Genomic DNA, 17594 nt, shown 5'->3' on the forward strand with positions numbered 1-17594 from the left:
GTCCGCCCTAGTATTATTTTCCCTCCGTACGTGTTGGAAGGAGATTTCTTTGAACCTGTTTAGAAGATTTTTTACGAAATGAAAATACTGTTGGAGTAATGTTTCTCTTACCTCATACTCCCCTGTAAGCTGTCCGACGACTAGACGGGAGTCGCTTTTACAAGTTATATTTGTTACCTCCAATTCAATCGCCAGATGCAAACCTGCGATTATAGCTTCGTATTCGGCTTGATTATTGGAAGTTTTAAATTCAAATTTCATGGCTTGTTCGACAACAATCTCCCCTGGTCCTTCAAGTACAACTCCTGCTCCGGACGAACGACTGTTAGATGACCCATCTACGTATAGTGTCCATCGGGGAGTCCGTTCGGTCCGATAGGGAGTGAGTTCTGCTGTGAAGTCGGCGAGGGCTTGGGACTTGATGGCTCCCCTGGGTTGGTATTCGATGTGGAATTCTGACAGTTCGACTGCCCAACCTATCATTCATCCGGCGAGGTCAGGTTTGGTGAGAATCTTCATAATGGGATAGTTAGTCCTAACAATGACCTTGTGATTTTGGAAATACATCCGCATCCGTCGTGCGGTGATGACCAAAGCGAAGGCAACTTTTTCGACCATTTGGTACCGGGTTTCTGCGTCATGTAAGACTCGACTTACAAAATATACCGGTCGTTCTTCCGCTTTAATTTCTTGTACCAGAGCGGAACTCACCGCTTCATTGGAGACGGCGAGGTAGACCACAATGGGTTCCCGTGCGTTCGGTTTCTGGATGACCGGTGGGGATGCCAGAAATGCTTTTAACTGTTGGAAATTTTGTTCACATTCATCTGTCCATTCAAATTTACTTGTCTTCTTCAGAAGTTTTATGATGGGTCTCGTTCGTTCGGCAAGCTTAGGTACGAATCGAGACAACGAAGTGAGACGGCCGACTAGTCTCTGGATCTCTTTGAGTCCGTTGGGACTTCGCATTTCGGTGATTGCCTTGCATTTTTCTGGATTAGCCTCTATACCCCGATGTGTGAGCATGAAGCCTAAGAACTTTCCCCCTTCTACGCCGAACGCGCACTTCTCCGGGTTTAAACGCATGCGGTATTGACGCAAGGCTTGAAAAACCTCTTTTAAGTCAGAAACATGTTGTTCGCAAGAGTCTGATTTGACGACGATGTCGTCAACGTATACTTCTACATTCCGACCGATCATGTCGTGGAATACGTGATCCATGAGTCGTTGGTATGTGGCTCCTGCATTCTTGAGGCCGAACGGCATGACTTCATAGAAGAAATTATCAGAATCTGTTCTAAACGCGGTTTTTTCTCGATCACGGTGGTACATTTGTATTTGATTGTAACCTGAATAAGCATCAAGGAAACTTAGGATTTGATGACCGGCTGCACCGTCGACCAGCCGGTCGATAGTAGGTAGAGGATACGAGTCCTTTGGGCACGCTTTGTTAAGGTCTGTGTAGTCTACGCACATTCTCCATTTTCCATTCGTCTTTTTTACCATCACTACATTGGCTAGCCATGTCGTATAGTGGGCCTTTTGAATAAAACCAGCTTGAATTAGCTTGTCGGTTTCTTCTCGTGCGGCTTTCCGCCGTTCTTCACCTAGTTTCCTTTTCTTTTGAGCGATCGGCCTGGCCTCCGTATAAACAGACAATCGATGGGTAATCACATCTAATTTTACCCCTGGCATGTCTGCAGCCGTCCAGGCGAAAAGATCAGCGTTCTTTGTTAATGTTTTACCGATCGTCTCTCGGTCGTCTGGTTTGAGGGATGTTCCCATGTATGTTTTTCGGTCTTTGTCCCGAAGGAATATGGGTTGAAGATCTTCTCCTGCTTCCATTCGGGGATCATCCAGTCGAGGATCTAGATCGACTAAAGCGACCAAGTGTCTTCTAGATTCTCTTCCTCTGGAGAGTCTTTCTGTTGACCGACCTCTTCGCTCTGTGGTCCGTTCGGCAGACGTGGTATAAAGCCTTCGGGTCGGCTCCACCTTCAGGCTAGCTACATAACACTCTCGTGCTGTCTTCTGGTCTATATGTACGGTTGCTATGTCTCCATTGACCGAGGGGAACTTCATAGCTAAATGAGGAGTTGAGACAATGGCTTTCAATCTGTTGATAGATGGTCGACCGAGCAAAATATTGTACGATGTATTGGCATTAACGAGTAGATATCGTATGTTGATGGTCTTGCTGAGGTAATCATCCCCGAACGTGGTGTATAGATCGATAAATCCTTTCGTATCCACTTTTTCCCCTGAGAAACCAACTATCTGCTCGTTGTAGGGTTGTATCTCTGCTTCTGGAATCTTCATCTTCTTAAACGTTTCCCAATATAGGATGTCGACCGAGCTACCCTGATCTACCAAAACTTTTGCAATTGCAAATTTATCTATCTCCACAGTTATTACCATGGGGTCATCTTGAGATGGATCGATTGCTGTGAAGTCTTCGTAAGTGAAAGTGATTGGTGGTATATGCGGTCGGCGTTGTGTGGGAGTCGAATGAACGGATTGAATTGCTCTCAAATGTTTTTTCCTTGCCGAATTAGAGCATCCTCCACCCGCAAAGCCGCCTGCAATGTAATTAATTTCTTGAGGGGGCTGACCGAGCGACACCGGTCCAGCGATTGTATTGATGACTGTGCGAACTTTTTGTTTAGTTCGACTTCTACGTTCAGGGCTTTCGCTTTTAGGCCTCGTTCGTCTGATCGGACTTTCGCTTCTTTTTCTTCTGCTTGAACGATAGTGGTTGTCACGGGTCCGGTCGTCTCTTCGTCCCGAACGTTCGCGGGGATCATGATCACGCTGGGGTGACCTGGGTGCAGTGATGGTGGTTTTCACGAACTTGCGCAGATGACCGGCCTGGACGAGCTCTTCAATTTTATCTTTCAGTGCTTGGCATCCTTCGGTCGTGTGGCCATAGTTACGATGGTATTGGCAACGTTTACTGGTGTCGGCATTGGGAGGGGTTTGTGATGGCCTCAATGTCGGAATCAATTCAATCTGCAGTGCTTCGTCGAGAACCTTACCCCTTGGTACAATCAAGGGAGTGTAGTTGTGGAAACGGGGTCCCCTATTGGGGCGATGTCGTTCTCGGTCGGTCGGTATTGTGGGGGGACGAATTCCTTTGCTATTGTCCGTGTTCTCAGCATAAGTTTTTCGATGGTAGTCAATATGTTCTTCTATCTGCATGAACTTTGTTGCTCTTGTTCTTAATTCATCCATATTGCACGGAGGTCGTTTGATAAGGCTTTCAGTGAACCTTCCTGGTAGTATGGCCGAGACCAAATGATGCATGGCTATTTCTGGATTAAGATTACGAATGTTCATACACACTTTGCTAAATCTGTTCATGAATGTTCTCAATGATTCTCTCCTTTCTTGTTTGACATTTAGAAGAGACATGGAGGATGTCCGATGAGGTCTACTTGTGGCGTATTGCGTGGTGAACTTCAATTCCAAAGCGTCGAAGCTTGCAATGGAATTGGGTGGAAGGTCCGAAAACCATCCAAGGGGGCCTTCCCTGAGAGAGGTGGGGAAGACTTTACACCATACCGTTCGGTCGGTTGTGTAAAGGGTCATTTGAGTTCTAAATATATTCAGATGTTCGTCTGTGGAACCGTCATAAAGGTTTATCGTTAGGCCCCTCCACTTGTCAGGGAGAGGAGTGGCTATGATGTCATCAGTGAACGGATGGCCTTTCGGGTTTGCTACCTCGTTTGGGGTTACTGGCTTTGCACTCTGACGGGTGTGTTGAACGAGTGACGTGTGAGGTATAGCCTGGGCTATTGTTCTTGTTCCTGATTGGAACGGTGATGGAGAAGGTGCACGTGAATGCCCTTCGCGTTCAGATTGCTCAAGTCTATCCAACAATCTCTTGTTCTGTTCTTTCAATTGTGCTATCTCCTCTGCGTGTTGTTGACGCTCTTCTTCTCGTCTTTTCCTTTCTTCATCCTGGCGAAGTTGATCGATGACTCCTTTTTGGAGTAACTCCTGCATCTGAATCTGGAGGGTTTGGAGTATGGTCCTATGCTCTTCGGAGATATCATTGTTGTTGTTTGCCGTTGAGTCCATCTTCAAGTGTTGGGATCCTTGGGTCTGGGAATAATGATTACTCGGGCCCCACGGTGGGCGCCAATTGTACCTGTATGGATATTGGGGACTGAGTAATGTTGATCCACGTCGATACAAGGTGTCTTCTTCACTCTTGGTTGTCCTATTCTTCAAGTCTTCTTTCTCTTCGCGTGCTTCGGTCGGCCGGCGGGGGTATCTGCGATTGCACTCCGACGCTCAAGTCAGCGATGGTGCTCAAGTGAGAATTCTCTGATAGTATGGAAAAAACCTTTTCCCCCTTTTCAGAAGTCCCTTTAGTAGGTTGACCTGGGCCTTGGCCATGTGGGCCAATCAGTTGATGGTTAGAGACATGCTTAGTGGTCTTTGGGTCGCGCCTGGTGGTTTCCTGAAAACCAGGGGAGTGGTCTAGAGAACGTGTTTTTACTTCGTCAATGGTTGTCATAACTGCTCTTTTCTACACGTGTAACCACGTTCTGGATTAAATTAGATTTAATCGACATAAACCATTCGGTCGTCCGGCTAGAGGTCATGGAAGGACGAAGAGTCGTATAAGACGCAGGGTTTTGTGATGATTTTACCATGAGTATACTGCGGTCGTCCGGTGCCGACCGGTACATTTACACATATGATTTTTTTAAGCAAAAGAATTTCAGTTATATAACTAACATACCCAAAACTACAAAATTCACAATCAACACGATGCATAAGCTTTGCTCCTGGTTCTTTTGTGATAAAACTGCATCTATTTTAACACATAATTGTTCTCAACAACTTTCTGCACAGGATTATCATAATTGCATCCCACCTAAACAGCCTGTAGGACTCGTAATCCGGTTAGAAAGAGAATAATGAAAACCCTTCATTGCCTTATTCATTAGTGAATTTTTTATAAAATTCAATTGTAACATCCACCAAATTCGTGGAGTTCGTCTTGGACATCCACCAAGTACTTCTTTGACCAAACAAAATTCGTGGACAAGTGGGCACATCAACTTCTGATCGTAACAAACCATCTCACTTAACAAAAATTTATAAGTGATGTTTCAATTAATTAAGGAACTTTTTATGATTGCACCATCATACTTGTCATCGACCATAGCGTTCATTACAATAGTTATTTTGGTTACCGCCTCCCTCTATACTTTGTTTGGATTAGAAAGTGAAAATGAGGGAGTAAATTTGAGATAATTTGAAGAGAAAGTGTAAAGAAAATTAGGATGTTTGGATTAAGGTAAATAAAGTGAAAAGTGTGAGGACAGTTTATGAAAGTTTGTGATGGGTGTGATTGAAATTGTATTTTTTTAATTAATAAAAATGTAACTTTACATATTTGCCCTTACATTTAAAAATTATTAAAAAATTAATTTTATTTATAAATTATAATTATTTTTTATTTAAATACTTATTATTATAAATATTTGATAAAAACTTATTTTTATTATAAATAACATTATTATTTTTAATTTTAATTTTTTAAATTAATATAATTATTATATAAATTTATTTTTTTATTACTAAAAAGTATATTTATGTTTATAATTTATTATATATATATAATATGATTAATTATATTATTTTATTTTATAATTTTAATTATATTTTTTATATTTAAATTATAATTCTGTTTTAAATAAAAATAATAATAATTTTAATTTAAAATATATGGGTAAAACAGTAAATTAATATTAATTAATTAAATATATATATACACATACAACTTTGTTCGCACATTTGCGAATGAGTGAGAAAATATTCTCGATTTCTGTGTTTTTAAAATTATTTTGCATTGATTTTCCAATTTTTGTTTGTGTACAGTGAATAGGCGCTTTTCCGCTCCCATAAACAAACGCTAAAACTTCGTTCATTCCATGTGTGTAACTAATGTCAGTTTCATGTGTGTAAACTAATGTCACTCTATGTTATAACTGTTAACGTCGTAGTTGGAAACTTAAACGGACATGACCAAATTAAATCTTAACTTTGAGACCACATTGATTTTTCAAAAAACTACTATATTGAATATTGACTTCAAATGTAAGGACAAAAAGGTAATTTATACCTAATCAGTAATCAAAATTAGTTTCAAATTAATCAGAAAATTATTAAACAAAAATTAATTTTAAAAATAAAAAATAATTAACTATTATATTAACTAAATTAAATACTATTTTATAAACTAAAAATTTATTAGTATTTAAAATAATTTGTAAATTTATAAACTAGTATTTAATTAGTTAATTTATCTAATTAGCTATTAAGATTTCAAGAAGAAATCAATTGTACTTCATACATTCCATCCTCCCTTCTTTGTGAGAAGAGATTAATAGTAAAAGTTTATTAGAAAAGAAAGAAATATTAATTGGTTATAAACATACAGCATTCCATCAAGGCAAAAATGGCCAAACACGTTCCGAATTTTCTCATAATTTTATGGTATGAACTTGTCTGACGTGGTTAAAATGACGGTTTGAAAGTTTCATTTACGGCATCTTTTGACATATAAAACCTTTTTTTTATCTATAATTAACTTTTGACATGTGATACTCTTTTCTTAACATATACTCCGGATAATTTCATTAGATTCGCTAGTATTTAGGACACAACTTGTCTTTTCTATACCGAATTTACCAAGCATATTGTCTCTGTTGTAGCTATATATGTGCATGTATAGTTTCTCTTTCAATCTTGACTTGTACGCCCCCTCATTTTTTTTCCTTTTTTAATATGCATATACATGGCCATCACCTTTTGTTCATTGTGTGTGTATATATATACATACAACATATGACTTTGGTGTACAGCTTTCTAGCTAAAGCTAGCTGGCCTACTTTTCACTCAATGGAGAAACACCAAGTGATGCTCCCTACCGCATCTACATCATTAATACCTTTATCATCTCATTTTAAACATGTTCAGAAAGAGGTTTTAATATCTCAAATGAAGGAGATATCATCTCAGAACCAAAGTGACAACTAACAAGTCCTCAATCGAGGACTAAGGGGAGTGGGTTTCCCTAGATGAGGGACTAAGGTTACGGTGAGAACTAATATTTCGATTTCAAATCTGAGAGATAATATCGTCTCTGTGGATTGTTCCCCTAGATGAGGGACTAAGGTTATGGTGAGAACTAATATTTCGATCTCAAATCTGAGAGATAATATCGTCTCTGTGGATTGAGAAAGAAAAGAGTATATAAACTGTCATTGACCTCGAACGATGTGAGACTATATTGACGAAACACTTTTAAAAGAGGAGTCTTGTTGATGTTGTGTATGAAGGGTACCAGTGGAGAAAATATGGGAAAAAGATAGTGAAAAACAACAGTTTCCCAAGGTTAGTGCCATACTGCTACTTTGTATTTTAAATGGTTTGTTTTGTCTTTTTCATGGTATAGTGTTTATCCTGTTCATCCTCAGCCAACGTGTAAATCTTAACAGTGTACACCTTAGTAACTCGTTTCCATTTAACATGGTACTCCTCGTTTTATATTTAAATTTTTCATAATTTCTCCCTGAAACTTTCCATTCACCTTAAATTCCTAAAATATTCTGGTGGTAGTATTAGCTAGCATCTTTTAACAAAACAATAAACTAAGGTTATCATTAATAGAGCATTAATAAGTCAGCAGAAACCTTCAACCAGATCTTGCACAACCTTCTCATAGGCAACCACCTCCCACATAGAATAGAACATGAAGGGATTATTAATAGAAGTTAATCGCATTGTGTTCTTAAAACATAGCACAATATGCTCTTTTATTGATTCAATAATAAGCACCAAAAGCTACAAAGATATTTGTGCAGATGCATATATAAGTTTCTAACTGTCACACTCAAATACTATATCGTACTCCTAAAAACAGTTTATACATAATTTCATGTTGGAACCAAAATCATGTCGCAATCCTCTCCACCAAAACTCCTTGCCAAGCTCATGTACATGGCAATCACGAGCAAGATAACAGCAACCCCACCTAAGAAAACAGCGTACCTCCTTCTTCCATTGCCACGCGTACCACTAACACTAGCAACTCTCATCTCCGCTATCATTGCCATCAAATGCGCCATTTTCTCCATGTCTTGGTCGTGATTGTCATCTCCAGCGAAACAAGACGAAGAAGACGAAGACAAAGAAGAAAGTTCACGGCTACAATAATCATGCACCCCTTCACTTCCATTAGATTGTTCCTCTGAGTTACAGAAAGAAATTGATCTCACTTCACGATCGCTACTCTCGTCTTCCGAAGTTGATGACTGAAAAAGTCGTCGACCCTTCAACTTTCCTCTTTCGATAGCCTCCCTACGCTCTTGGAGGATCTCTCTGACTGCCACGTCTTTGATTCTGGTCACGTTCTTCCATGCCTCTGGGGGTGACGGGGACTCTTGTTGAAGGTTGAACATGAGTTCTCTGGAAGAATATTTGTGTGGCTTCTGAATGGTTTTGTTTGAAGGAGGAAGGGAATGTTTGCGTGATGCTGTTGGTTTGGATTCCTTATAGGCTTCCCACTCTTGTTCCAGCTTCTTGAAACGTTGGTGGAGTTCTTCTGTTCTTTTTCCTTTTCCTTGGGAGCTTTCCATGGTGGGGACGCTGAACTGTTTCTCTCTTCTTTGTTACGTGTTCTGTTTTAAGCTTCTTCTTTTTTTATCTCAATCTCATCATTTGTGTGGGGTTCTTCAAAAGATAACTAAAATTTAGCTTCTTCCCTTTGTTTTGAATATGATAAGATTACAGAGGAGCATAAAATAACTAACCACTTTTTCTTAAAAAAATTAAAGTGTAAGATTTTTGAAATAATTAGTTTAGATTATGAGAATCTATCTAGATTTACTTGTCATGAATAGGAAATTTGATTAGGATCCTGTTTAAAAAGCATCATATACAGTTATTGTTTTTATTATAAGAAGATTTAGCTGGTTAAGTTACTAAGAACTGTTTTGGTTAATTTGTATATTTGTTAACAAAGCAATTTCATTTTTTTAATCACTTCTGATTATAATTTAATTAAAACAAATACTAAAATTTAATGTAAGAGATAAATAAAAAATAACAATAGAATGAAAGTGGTAAACGGTTACAATAATTGAAGTAATTGAAGCTCGAGAATAATTTATGTAACCTCCAGAATAATTTATGTAACTGAAGCATACTCTTTACTCACAACAGTGTACTCCAATAAACATAAACAAGGTTGTTAAACAAAGATTAATATTGTGATTAAGTTCAAGAAAATGACAACATAGTGAAGAAACAATATCAGGGAAGCTACTAAATATGTTCATAAATGTTCTAAGAATAGTTTGTGTGTAAATTAATATTTAATCACATATTAAAATTACTTTATTATTATTATTACTATTATTATTATTATTATTATAATAAGTTAACACTATCACTCTTACCTCTTTTTTCACTATTATAATTATCAGATTTTATAGTAATTAATTCTTTAGAATATATTCTCTCTTTTTTTCTTTAATTTAGAGAAATTTGTAGATCTATAATAATATATCATACAAATAATTTAGTATATATATATATATATTACAATCCTATTTATCTAAATTATATTTTAAAATTATATTATTTTAAATCTTACACTAAGAAAAATGTGATCAATATTATTTTTATTCAAACTATAAATTACACATATAAATATAAAAAATAATAATGCATATGCACATATATATATATATATAAATAAAAAAATTGAAATTAATATAAATATCAAATTTTAATTAAAAATAATAACCCGCACTAAATAAAAGTAACTACCGAGAATAAAATGTAATATCATGAATTATAACTACATTTCATCTGAATAATGGGTAATTGTATATTTTTTATCTTTTAAAAATTGTGTATTTAATAGAACTGTATATTTTTTATTTTTTTTAAATACTATATTTAAATTTTATATTTTCATTATTGAAAAGTATAATTTATTTTTTATTTATAATCCTCATTAATAAAAATGATTAACTAATATATGAATGGCATTTAATGAGAACTTATTAACAAAATGGGGATGAAATTTATTCCAATGGGGTTGCTGAACTGTTTCTCTCTTCTTTGTTATCTGCTCTGTTTTAAGCTTCTTCTTTTTTATCTCAATCTCATCATTTGTGTAGAGTTCTTGAAAAGAAAACTAACTAAAATTTAAGTTATTTTCTTTGTTTTGAATATGATAAGATTACAACTAGCATAAACTAACTAACCACTTATTGTTAAAAAACTGAAGTGTAAGATTTTTGAAATAATTAATTTAAGATTACGATAATCTATCTAAATTTACTTATCAGAAATTTGATTAGCTTAAGATTATGAGGATCAACATCACACAGTTATTGTTTTTATTATAAGATTTAGGTGGTTAAATTACTAAGAGCTATTTTGGTTAATTTGTATTTTTGTGATGAAAGCAGCTTTTAAGCGTTAGCATAAGAAGAAGTTTAAACTTTTTCCCAAAATTTAAAATTTAAAAGGAAAACTTAAGAGGTATCACACTTTTTAAATTTTTAAAAACAAGAGGACAAACTTTTGAAAAACAAAACACAATTTTTTATAGATGTTTAATTTTTATTCATTTTTAAAGTGATTACAAAGAAAGAGGATAGTTCTCTATTTATAAGAGGAGAGACTCAAACACTTCTTCGTACATTAGGAAAAATGTGACAATAAATCCATGTTCTTTTCAATGGAAAGATTGTTCATAAGAGGAGATGATGATTAATATTAGCTATTTAGATCCAGTGAGTGACGTGGTGCCTAGAAGTGTGAGGAAAGAAATCCCTATAAACAGTGAAAGTCATGTTACTCTCACATGTAACATCACAATTAAAGATTTTTCCATCTTATCCTCTTATCCCAAATTTTGTTGAAGGCAAAAAAAAATATAAAGACAAAAAATATAAATAGGAAAAAAACAATAAAAGATCATATCATATTATAAAATAAAAATATTAAGTATATTTATAAAAAAATATTATCTATATTTATAATAAAATAAAAATATAATATATATTAATAAAAATACAATAAAATTTATTAATTATATTGTAAAAATTATATACATAATTGATTATGTATATAAATTTTATAATATAATTATATAATATAAAAATATTTATATATTTATAATAATAACATACTATTAATATTAATAATATAAAAAATTTAAAAAATAATATATAAAATTAATTTATAAAATAATGATAAAATTATAAATAATAATATCAACTAAAATAATTTTTTAAAATAATGATAATAAATATAAATTAAATAAAATTATTAATAATAATTTATTTTATTTATATAAAATATTCAATAATATTACTAATAATAATTATTTATTATTAATAATAAAAATAAAATTATAATATAATATAATAAATATACATATAATTTATTTATATAAAAAATAAATTTATATCATATTATTATTATTAATTAAAAAACAAATATATAAATTAATTAATTAATTAGTTCTTTTCAATATAAAAATAAATTTTTAATCTTAATCTTTTATTAATTAAGAAAATTAATATTTCAATCATACACAAATTTTTTATTGTTATAAAAGAATCATATTTAATGATGAGAAACTCGTGTTTTTTTAAAAAATAATTATTCAAATATATTGAAAATAATTTAAAAAAATTAATTAACTCAAATTTATAAATACCTCATATTTCATTATTCAAATACTTTTAAGGTGTGTTTGGATTAGGGAGGAGATGTGTGGGGATTTGAGAAAGTTGATGTGTGAGGATTTGAGATGAAAGTGTGAACAAAATGGGTGTGTTTGGTTTAGGATATAATAGAGTGGATCTGTGAGTAAAATTTATTGAAATTTGTGAGTGATGTGATGATTGTGAGAAAATTTTGAATTTTGGATCAGGGTATGATAGAGTGGATGTGTGAGTAAAATTTATTAAAATTTGTGAGTGATGTGATGATTGTGAGAAAATTTTGATTTTTTTTAAAGGTGTAAAATGTAAGTTTACAAAATTATCCTTGTCTTTAAAAAGCTAAATAAAAAATTGTGTCGGATACCCCGAACTCAGAATCAACGCATTCAATACATACAAATACAATCTTATTCAATATCAAACTAATTAAATATGACAACAAAAGAATCAATAATTTAAAAAATTAACCTCAAATTAGGACGCACGAGGTTAAGTAGAAAAGTCTGTGAGTTGCAAGAGGAGAGAAGTGTCGTAGTTAGTGGTACGCGCATGGGAGCGGGTAAGAAGCGTGATTCGCGCATCGATGACGTTAGGGAGGTTGCACGATGGTAGGGAAACGGGTTTGCGCGGCAAGTCTGGGGGAGGGGGTCCACATGAAGGTCAAAAGGGGTTTGTGTGGTGGTAGGGAAAATGAGGTTCGTGCGGGGGTTGGGTGAGGGGGGTTGTTGGCGGTTGGGGGGCTGCTCGTGAAGGTCAGGGGCATCTCGCGAAGGTTGGATTGTAGTCTGCGGTTTCTGGCGGCGAAGGGCTCGTGTAGGTCGGGTAATCGGTCGACAAGCGACTGGGCGCGATGGTCAGCGATATGTGAGATGGTCAGGCGATAGTCCGAGTTCTTCTCGCGCGGTCTGATGACGGTTTGGATTTTGATTGTAGAAAAGGAGAAATGTTTGACAATCGTTGCATGAAAGGGAGAAATTTGGATTTAAGTTTTCAGATATCAGTTTAACGAAGATTCAATACAAACGATTGTTGTTTCCTCTCATAACAACTTAACGACAGTTCAAATGTAACTCGTCTTTGTTTTCCGCTTAACCATTTTGAACAACAGTTCTATGTTTCTATGTGTAATTGTCGTCGTTTTACAAGTTTTTTAACGATGATCTATAGCTTGATTGTCATTATATCTCAATTCGTTACATTGAACAATGGTTCTTGACATAATCATCCTTGAAAATATTCAAATAATTATAAAAATACTATTGTATTTTTTTTTTCACAACAATTTTGTGTGAAATGTATTCATCATCGGAGTTTGAATATTTTGTAGTATTGTCTTTAAATAATTCAAGTATCAATCCTTAATCTATTTCCACTCTTTAGATCACTAACATTTAAAATCCCTCAATATAGTTTGGGATGGACGAGAGAAAATTATTAGACTAAATAAATTTATGAAATACAAATTAAAAAAATATAAAGGAATAATAATCATTATTATTGATAACATAACATCTAATAGAGAGAAATTAGATATTAGAGAATTAACCGAAAGTGTTGCGTTGTAATTTTTTTATTTACAGAAATGAATATAAGAACAGATGATGATAATGAGATTTAGTATGCAGTTTTTGTGAAAACTATTTTTACATGAATAATATATCACTTTTTAAAATTCAAAAGAAAAGTATTTCAACAATTATCTAGTGAAAAATAGAAAAAATAAATACTGAATCAAAATTTGTAAATAAACTCAACCTCGTATAAACTATAATTAAATTCGTTGTTCTTGTATTTTGTAGCCCCAGTTGTCGTGGGTTCCTTGGTCCCCTAATCACAATCATAGTGCAAAATTATTGTGTCTTGAGAATCACTGAGAACCCTTTTCAATTCAGGTTATGGGGTCCAACCTTCTATGATTGTCTTCTTCCATCACTCCTTTTAATTAACTTTTACAGACACAAGGACCCCTTCAAAAACTTCTCCAAACAAAGCTACATTTGGTTATGTCACAGTAAGAAATCATGTGGCATAGCAAAGGTCACAAAAACTAAGTCGAGTAAATTTTACATGCAACTTTACTTTCTACCAAGGTTTATGTACAAAAAATATTTCACTTCATACATACTCTAACCTTCAAATGCTGAAAGTTAATGATTACGGAAAAAAAATAAAATCTGAAACTCACCTCATAAAAGTATACTCATTTTATAAACTCACCTCATAAAATTAAAATTAAACTCGATTGCTATTATAATTATGTTTTCTAGTCAAATGGGTTATCTTGTAAAGTGTCATAATATTAGGCTCATTTATTAACATAAAAGGGTTTTCTCTTTTTGTTAGTGGGAAACTTATATGACTATATATTTACTAGTTATCCTGTATCATTTAGTGATTCAATCTAGGATTTGTCCGTTACATGCATATATAATATAATGATGCTTGCATAGTATTTGATATATATAACGATTTGTTGAAATCAATTTCATCCGTACAAGGGTCAATTCCTAATAAATCGATAGCTAGATAGTAGATGAAAAAACATCTCCAACCTTAAGAAGAATACACTATTACACAGTGTGAGATAATATTATATATATTAAAGGGTAGTTTATTCCTTATATTATTATATTTATATATTTATACACTATTGTGTTTTGTTTTGATTATATTATGGTTAATATAAAAAATCTTATTTATTTTCTTTTTCATGTGTCTTCATCCTTTATTTTATTGTTATCATGGATAAACATTCTTTGTTTTATTTATCATAGTATCTAAAGTTCGTTTTTTATTGGGAGTTGTTCTGCATGGTAAAATGTTAGTGAGGTTTGGAACCTTGTTTGCAACGATCCAGTTTGTGCCTTTTTTGCGTCATCTCTTTCTTTCGTGACCTAATGTGTTTCACCATGCATAGCTACCCGACTTCTCCATTTCTATTTTTTCTATAGTTTGGTTTAAGTAATCTACCTTGGTTTGTTTTAGGTTATTTAATTTGTAGTGTTTCTTTTTATTTTGTTGTTGGTACTTTGAAAAGTTTTTCATTGACGACTTCCTACGGATCAACACATTCAGCACAAAGGTTTACATATATGTTTTATGTGTACTCTTTGTGAAAAACAGGAAGAATCTATTCAATATTTATTTTTTGAATGTCCTACTACATTGCGTATTTGGAGTTTGGCTCTACAACTTTTTCTTAATTTTCATTTCTCTAATGTGACTGATCTTCTTTATTTTATTAAGAGTGATGGTAGTTCTTTGGTTAATTTGATTAAACTTGTTGTGATAACATTTTCTATTTGGATGATATGGCGTTTGAGAAATTATTATAGATTTCAAGTTAAGAATTTTTCCAGGGCCATTTACACCATTAAAGATTTCAGCCTAGTGGGTAATTTGTCTAAAAGCTCTACGGGAAATGATATGTTTGATTTCAATGTGCTTAAGTTCTTTGATATTAATACTCATAGTGGAAAAGTTCTTCATCCTCATCCTCTTCAACTTCTAATTTGAGAGGATTTGCTTCGATTAGAGAGAGTCACTTGTCCTTCTATGAGTGTAGAGTTTTTAGGGTTAAAGCTTGCACCTTGGCTACCCATATATAGCACCATAAATACAAGTGTTAGCCCCCTAATAAATGAGATTTGAATTGATAATGAAATGATGCCCAAGTTACTAGCTCATTTGTCTTCAAATTCTCACTCTCAAGTTTGTACTTCTATTAGTGTTTTGCTTGAATCTTCTTAGAAGTTGGCCACACCTCTTCTAAGCCTCTACCTCCCCTCTTCATTTCATCTTCTCCACAATTTTTGCTTCATGCACAATCCAAGAGGTAAATTGTAAATAACTTGTAAAACAGAACATGAATTGCGATTCGTATTCGTATTACCAAACAAATTCATTCTTTCTATAGCTAAACCAAGTCGGATATTTTCTGACTATTTACCAAACTCTGGAAACTCGTCATCAAATTTATTACATTGAATAGAATCAGCTGAATGGTGGTACATGTCATCGCATTTCCTCTCATTTGCATGCTATCTAAGATTTTCAGCATCATTTAAGTTTGCAAATAAACGCTTCATCCTTGAAATGATGAGAAGATACCACACAACCTTCATTGGGGTCCATGCTTTTCCATCTCTTCAATAGTATCATCATATTTGATGTGAGTTGATTTTAGGATTACACATTTTTATTGGTTGCTCTTGTTTATGATTTTTTATTTTTAGCAATGTAAGGTGGGAACCCAAAGAAGATCCGAGTTGGACACAAACTTAACCAAGTGGTTAAGTAACCGTGAAGGTTCACTTCTAAAGGACAAAAGGAAAACACAAGTATATGGTGATTATGATGAACGGGGCAGAAATTAAAGAACAAATGAAGTAAAGGATGAATGAAGATGACCGAATGGTAGACATAATCAAGAACATAAAGAAGGAAAGTAAATGGTGTAATTAAAGGAAGGAAAGGAGAGAAGGTGAAGGAAGCTTATGGAGAATGGAGAGAATGGTCACGCCACTTGAAGGGTGGGAAACCCCAAGATAAGTGAGGAAGAGCCGCCACTTGAAGTGCTCACACAACTCAAGATAAGACCCAAAATAGTAGGAGACTAAGCTCACTAATCACTCTTGTAGAGTTTCCTTTCTATTTCAAAATTCAATGTGTTCATACATGAGGCAAGACACCCTTTATATATGAAGGAGTGACTTGGAGGACAAGACGAGTGTGGGGTAGAAAAGGAAGGGGAGAGGGGTTTCCTAGGGTGTTGACCATGGTCAAAACCGCACCTTAGGTTAAAAACCTTAATTCTAGGTGCATGTGTCATGAAAAGTGGGCTTGGAACAAACTCATTTTTCTAAGTACACTCATATTTATGCTATGTAAACCTACTCTAGCTTCTTCTTCTATTTGGACCCCTATAGTGAGCCCAATTTATTTACAAACATTATGTCTTGTAAGAAGACTAGAAGAAAGAACATTTGATGCTTTGGTTTAGGCTCAATTCTTCTTATGTTGAGGTCCTTCCAACATTTGGTGGGGCTTTGTCTTGGATGCTGAGATGACTTATCAAAGTGTGAAGTGTCTATTGTGTCCTTGGTCATCTTCTTGACTATTTGGGTTGTACCAATATTTTTGTTTCAACTTATAACGTGATAATCCACACCTCGAACAATTTTTCAACAATTCAAAATCCTTCTTGAATAAAATATAATCATTAGGACATACATGTATTCCTTTATACTCCATACCCATCCGACAAAAAATCTTTTTGGCCTCATAATTACGATTATGTAGAGTATTTCCCTCTAAAAAAATCCTTCTTTTATTTTTTTTATTTCATGTACAATATAGGTGATAATTTATTTAATAATCATCGTTTATAGTTGTATAATAGATTATGATTGTTTGACCATTATGCATAATTCAAAGCTATAGACGATGTTCGTAGACTACGAATCCAAAATTATTGTCTAAGGATTTTAAAAACCACCGTAAAAAGGCATTTTTACACTAGTAAATATTTATAAAAAAAAGTAACAAGTAGAAATGGACGTTAGAATAATGGAAGTAACATCATTTGTCTAATTCTATATACAATTCAATTTGAAATATCTATCTACTCTTATATTTCTTCTATTATAAATTATAATATACAACTTAAAAATTAATATTTCAATTTCTTCATTCTCATAATTAGATATTCTCAATGTTTTGGTAGAAGCATTCTTCACATATTATTAGCACAATTAATTAAAAATTACTTCGTATTTTTATTTATATATAGTCTATCCGTTTTAATCTACCATACTTTATTTCAAT

General features: G+C 33.7%; 2 protein-coding genes across 2 annotated transcripts; one reads left to right on the forward strand and one right to left on the reverse strand.

The window, feature by feature from the left end:
• Window positions 1-483: 483 nt before the first annotated feature.
• LOC137822321 (uncharacterized) lies at window positions 484-4080 on the reverse strand. The gene has a single exon (XM_068627207.2). The coding sequence runs from the start codon at window positions 4078-4080 to the stop codon at window positions 484-486; it is 3597 nt and encodes a 1198-aa protein (XP_068483308.2).
• A 2838-nt stretch (window positions 4081-6918) lies between these two features.
• On the forward strand, window positions 6919-7514 carry LOC137822322 (putative WRKY transcription factor 75). Its single transcript, XM_068627208.1, has 3 exons — window positions 6919-7002; window positions 7331-7413; window positions 7475-7514. The coding sequence occupies exons 1-3, from the start codon at window positions 6919-6921 to the stop codon at window positions 7512-7514; spliced, it is 207 nt and encodes a 68-aa protein (XP_068483309.1).
• Window positions 7515-17594: the final 10080 nt, after the last annotated feature.

The sequence above is a fragment of the Phaseolus vulgaris genome, chromosome 9, assembly GCF_051622355.1.
Source record: "Phaseolus vulgaris cultivar YP4 chromosome 9, ASM5162235v1, whole genome shotgun sequence".
NCBI lineage: Eukaryota > Viridiplantae > Streptophyta > Magnoliopsida > Fabales > Fabaceae > Phaseolus > Phaseolus vulgaris.

What these genes read in the sequence shown, in the direction of transcription:
- LOC137822322 (XM_068627208.1), top strand. Translation starts at nt 6,919, where the DNA reads ATGGAGAAACACCAAGTGATGCTCCCTACCGCATCTACATCATTAATA. An exon ending in TTAAACATGTTCAGAAAGAG is followed by an intron (nt 7,003 to 7,330) that starts GTTTTAATATCT and finishes CACTTTTAAAAG; the next exon opens with AGGAGTCTTGTTGATGTTGT. An exon ending in AAAAACAACAGTTTCCCAAG is followed by an intron (nt 7,414 to 7,474) that starts GTTAGTGCCATA and finishes TTCATGGTATAG; the next exon opens with TGTTTATCCTGTTCATCCTC.
- LOC137822321 (XM_068627207.2), bottom strand. Translation starts at nt 4,080, where the DNA reads ATGGACTCAACGGCAAACAACAACAATGATATCTCCGAAGAGCATAGG.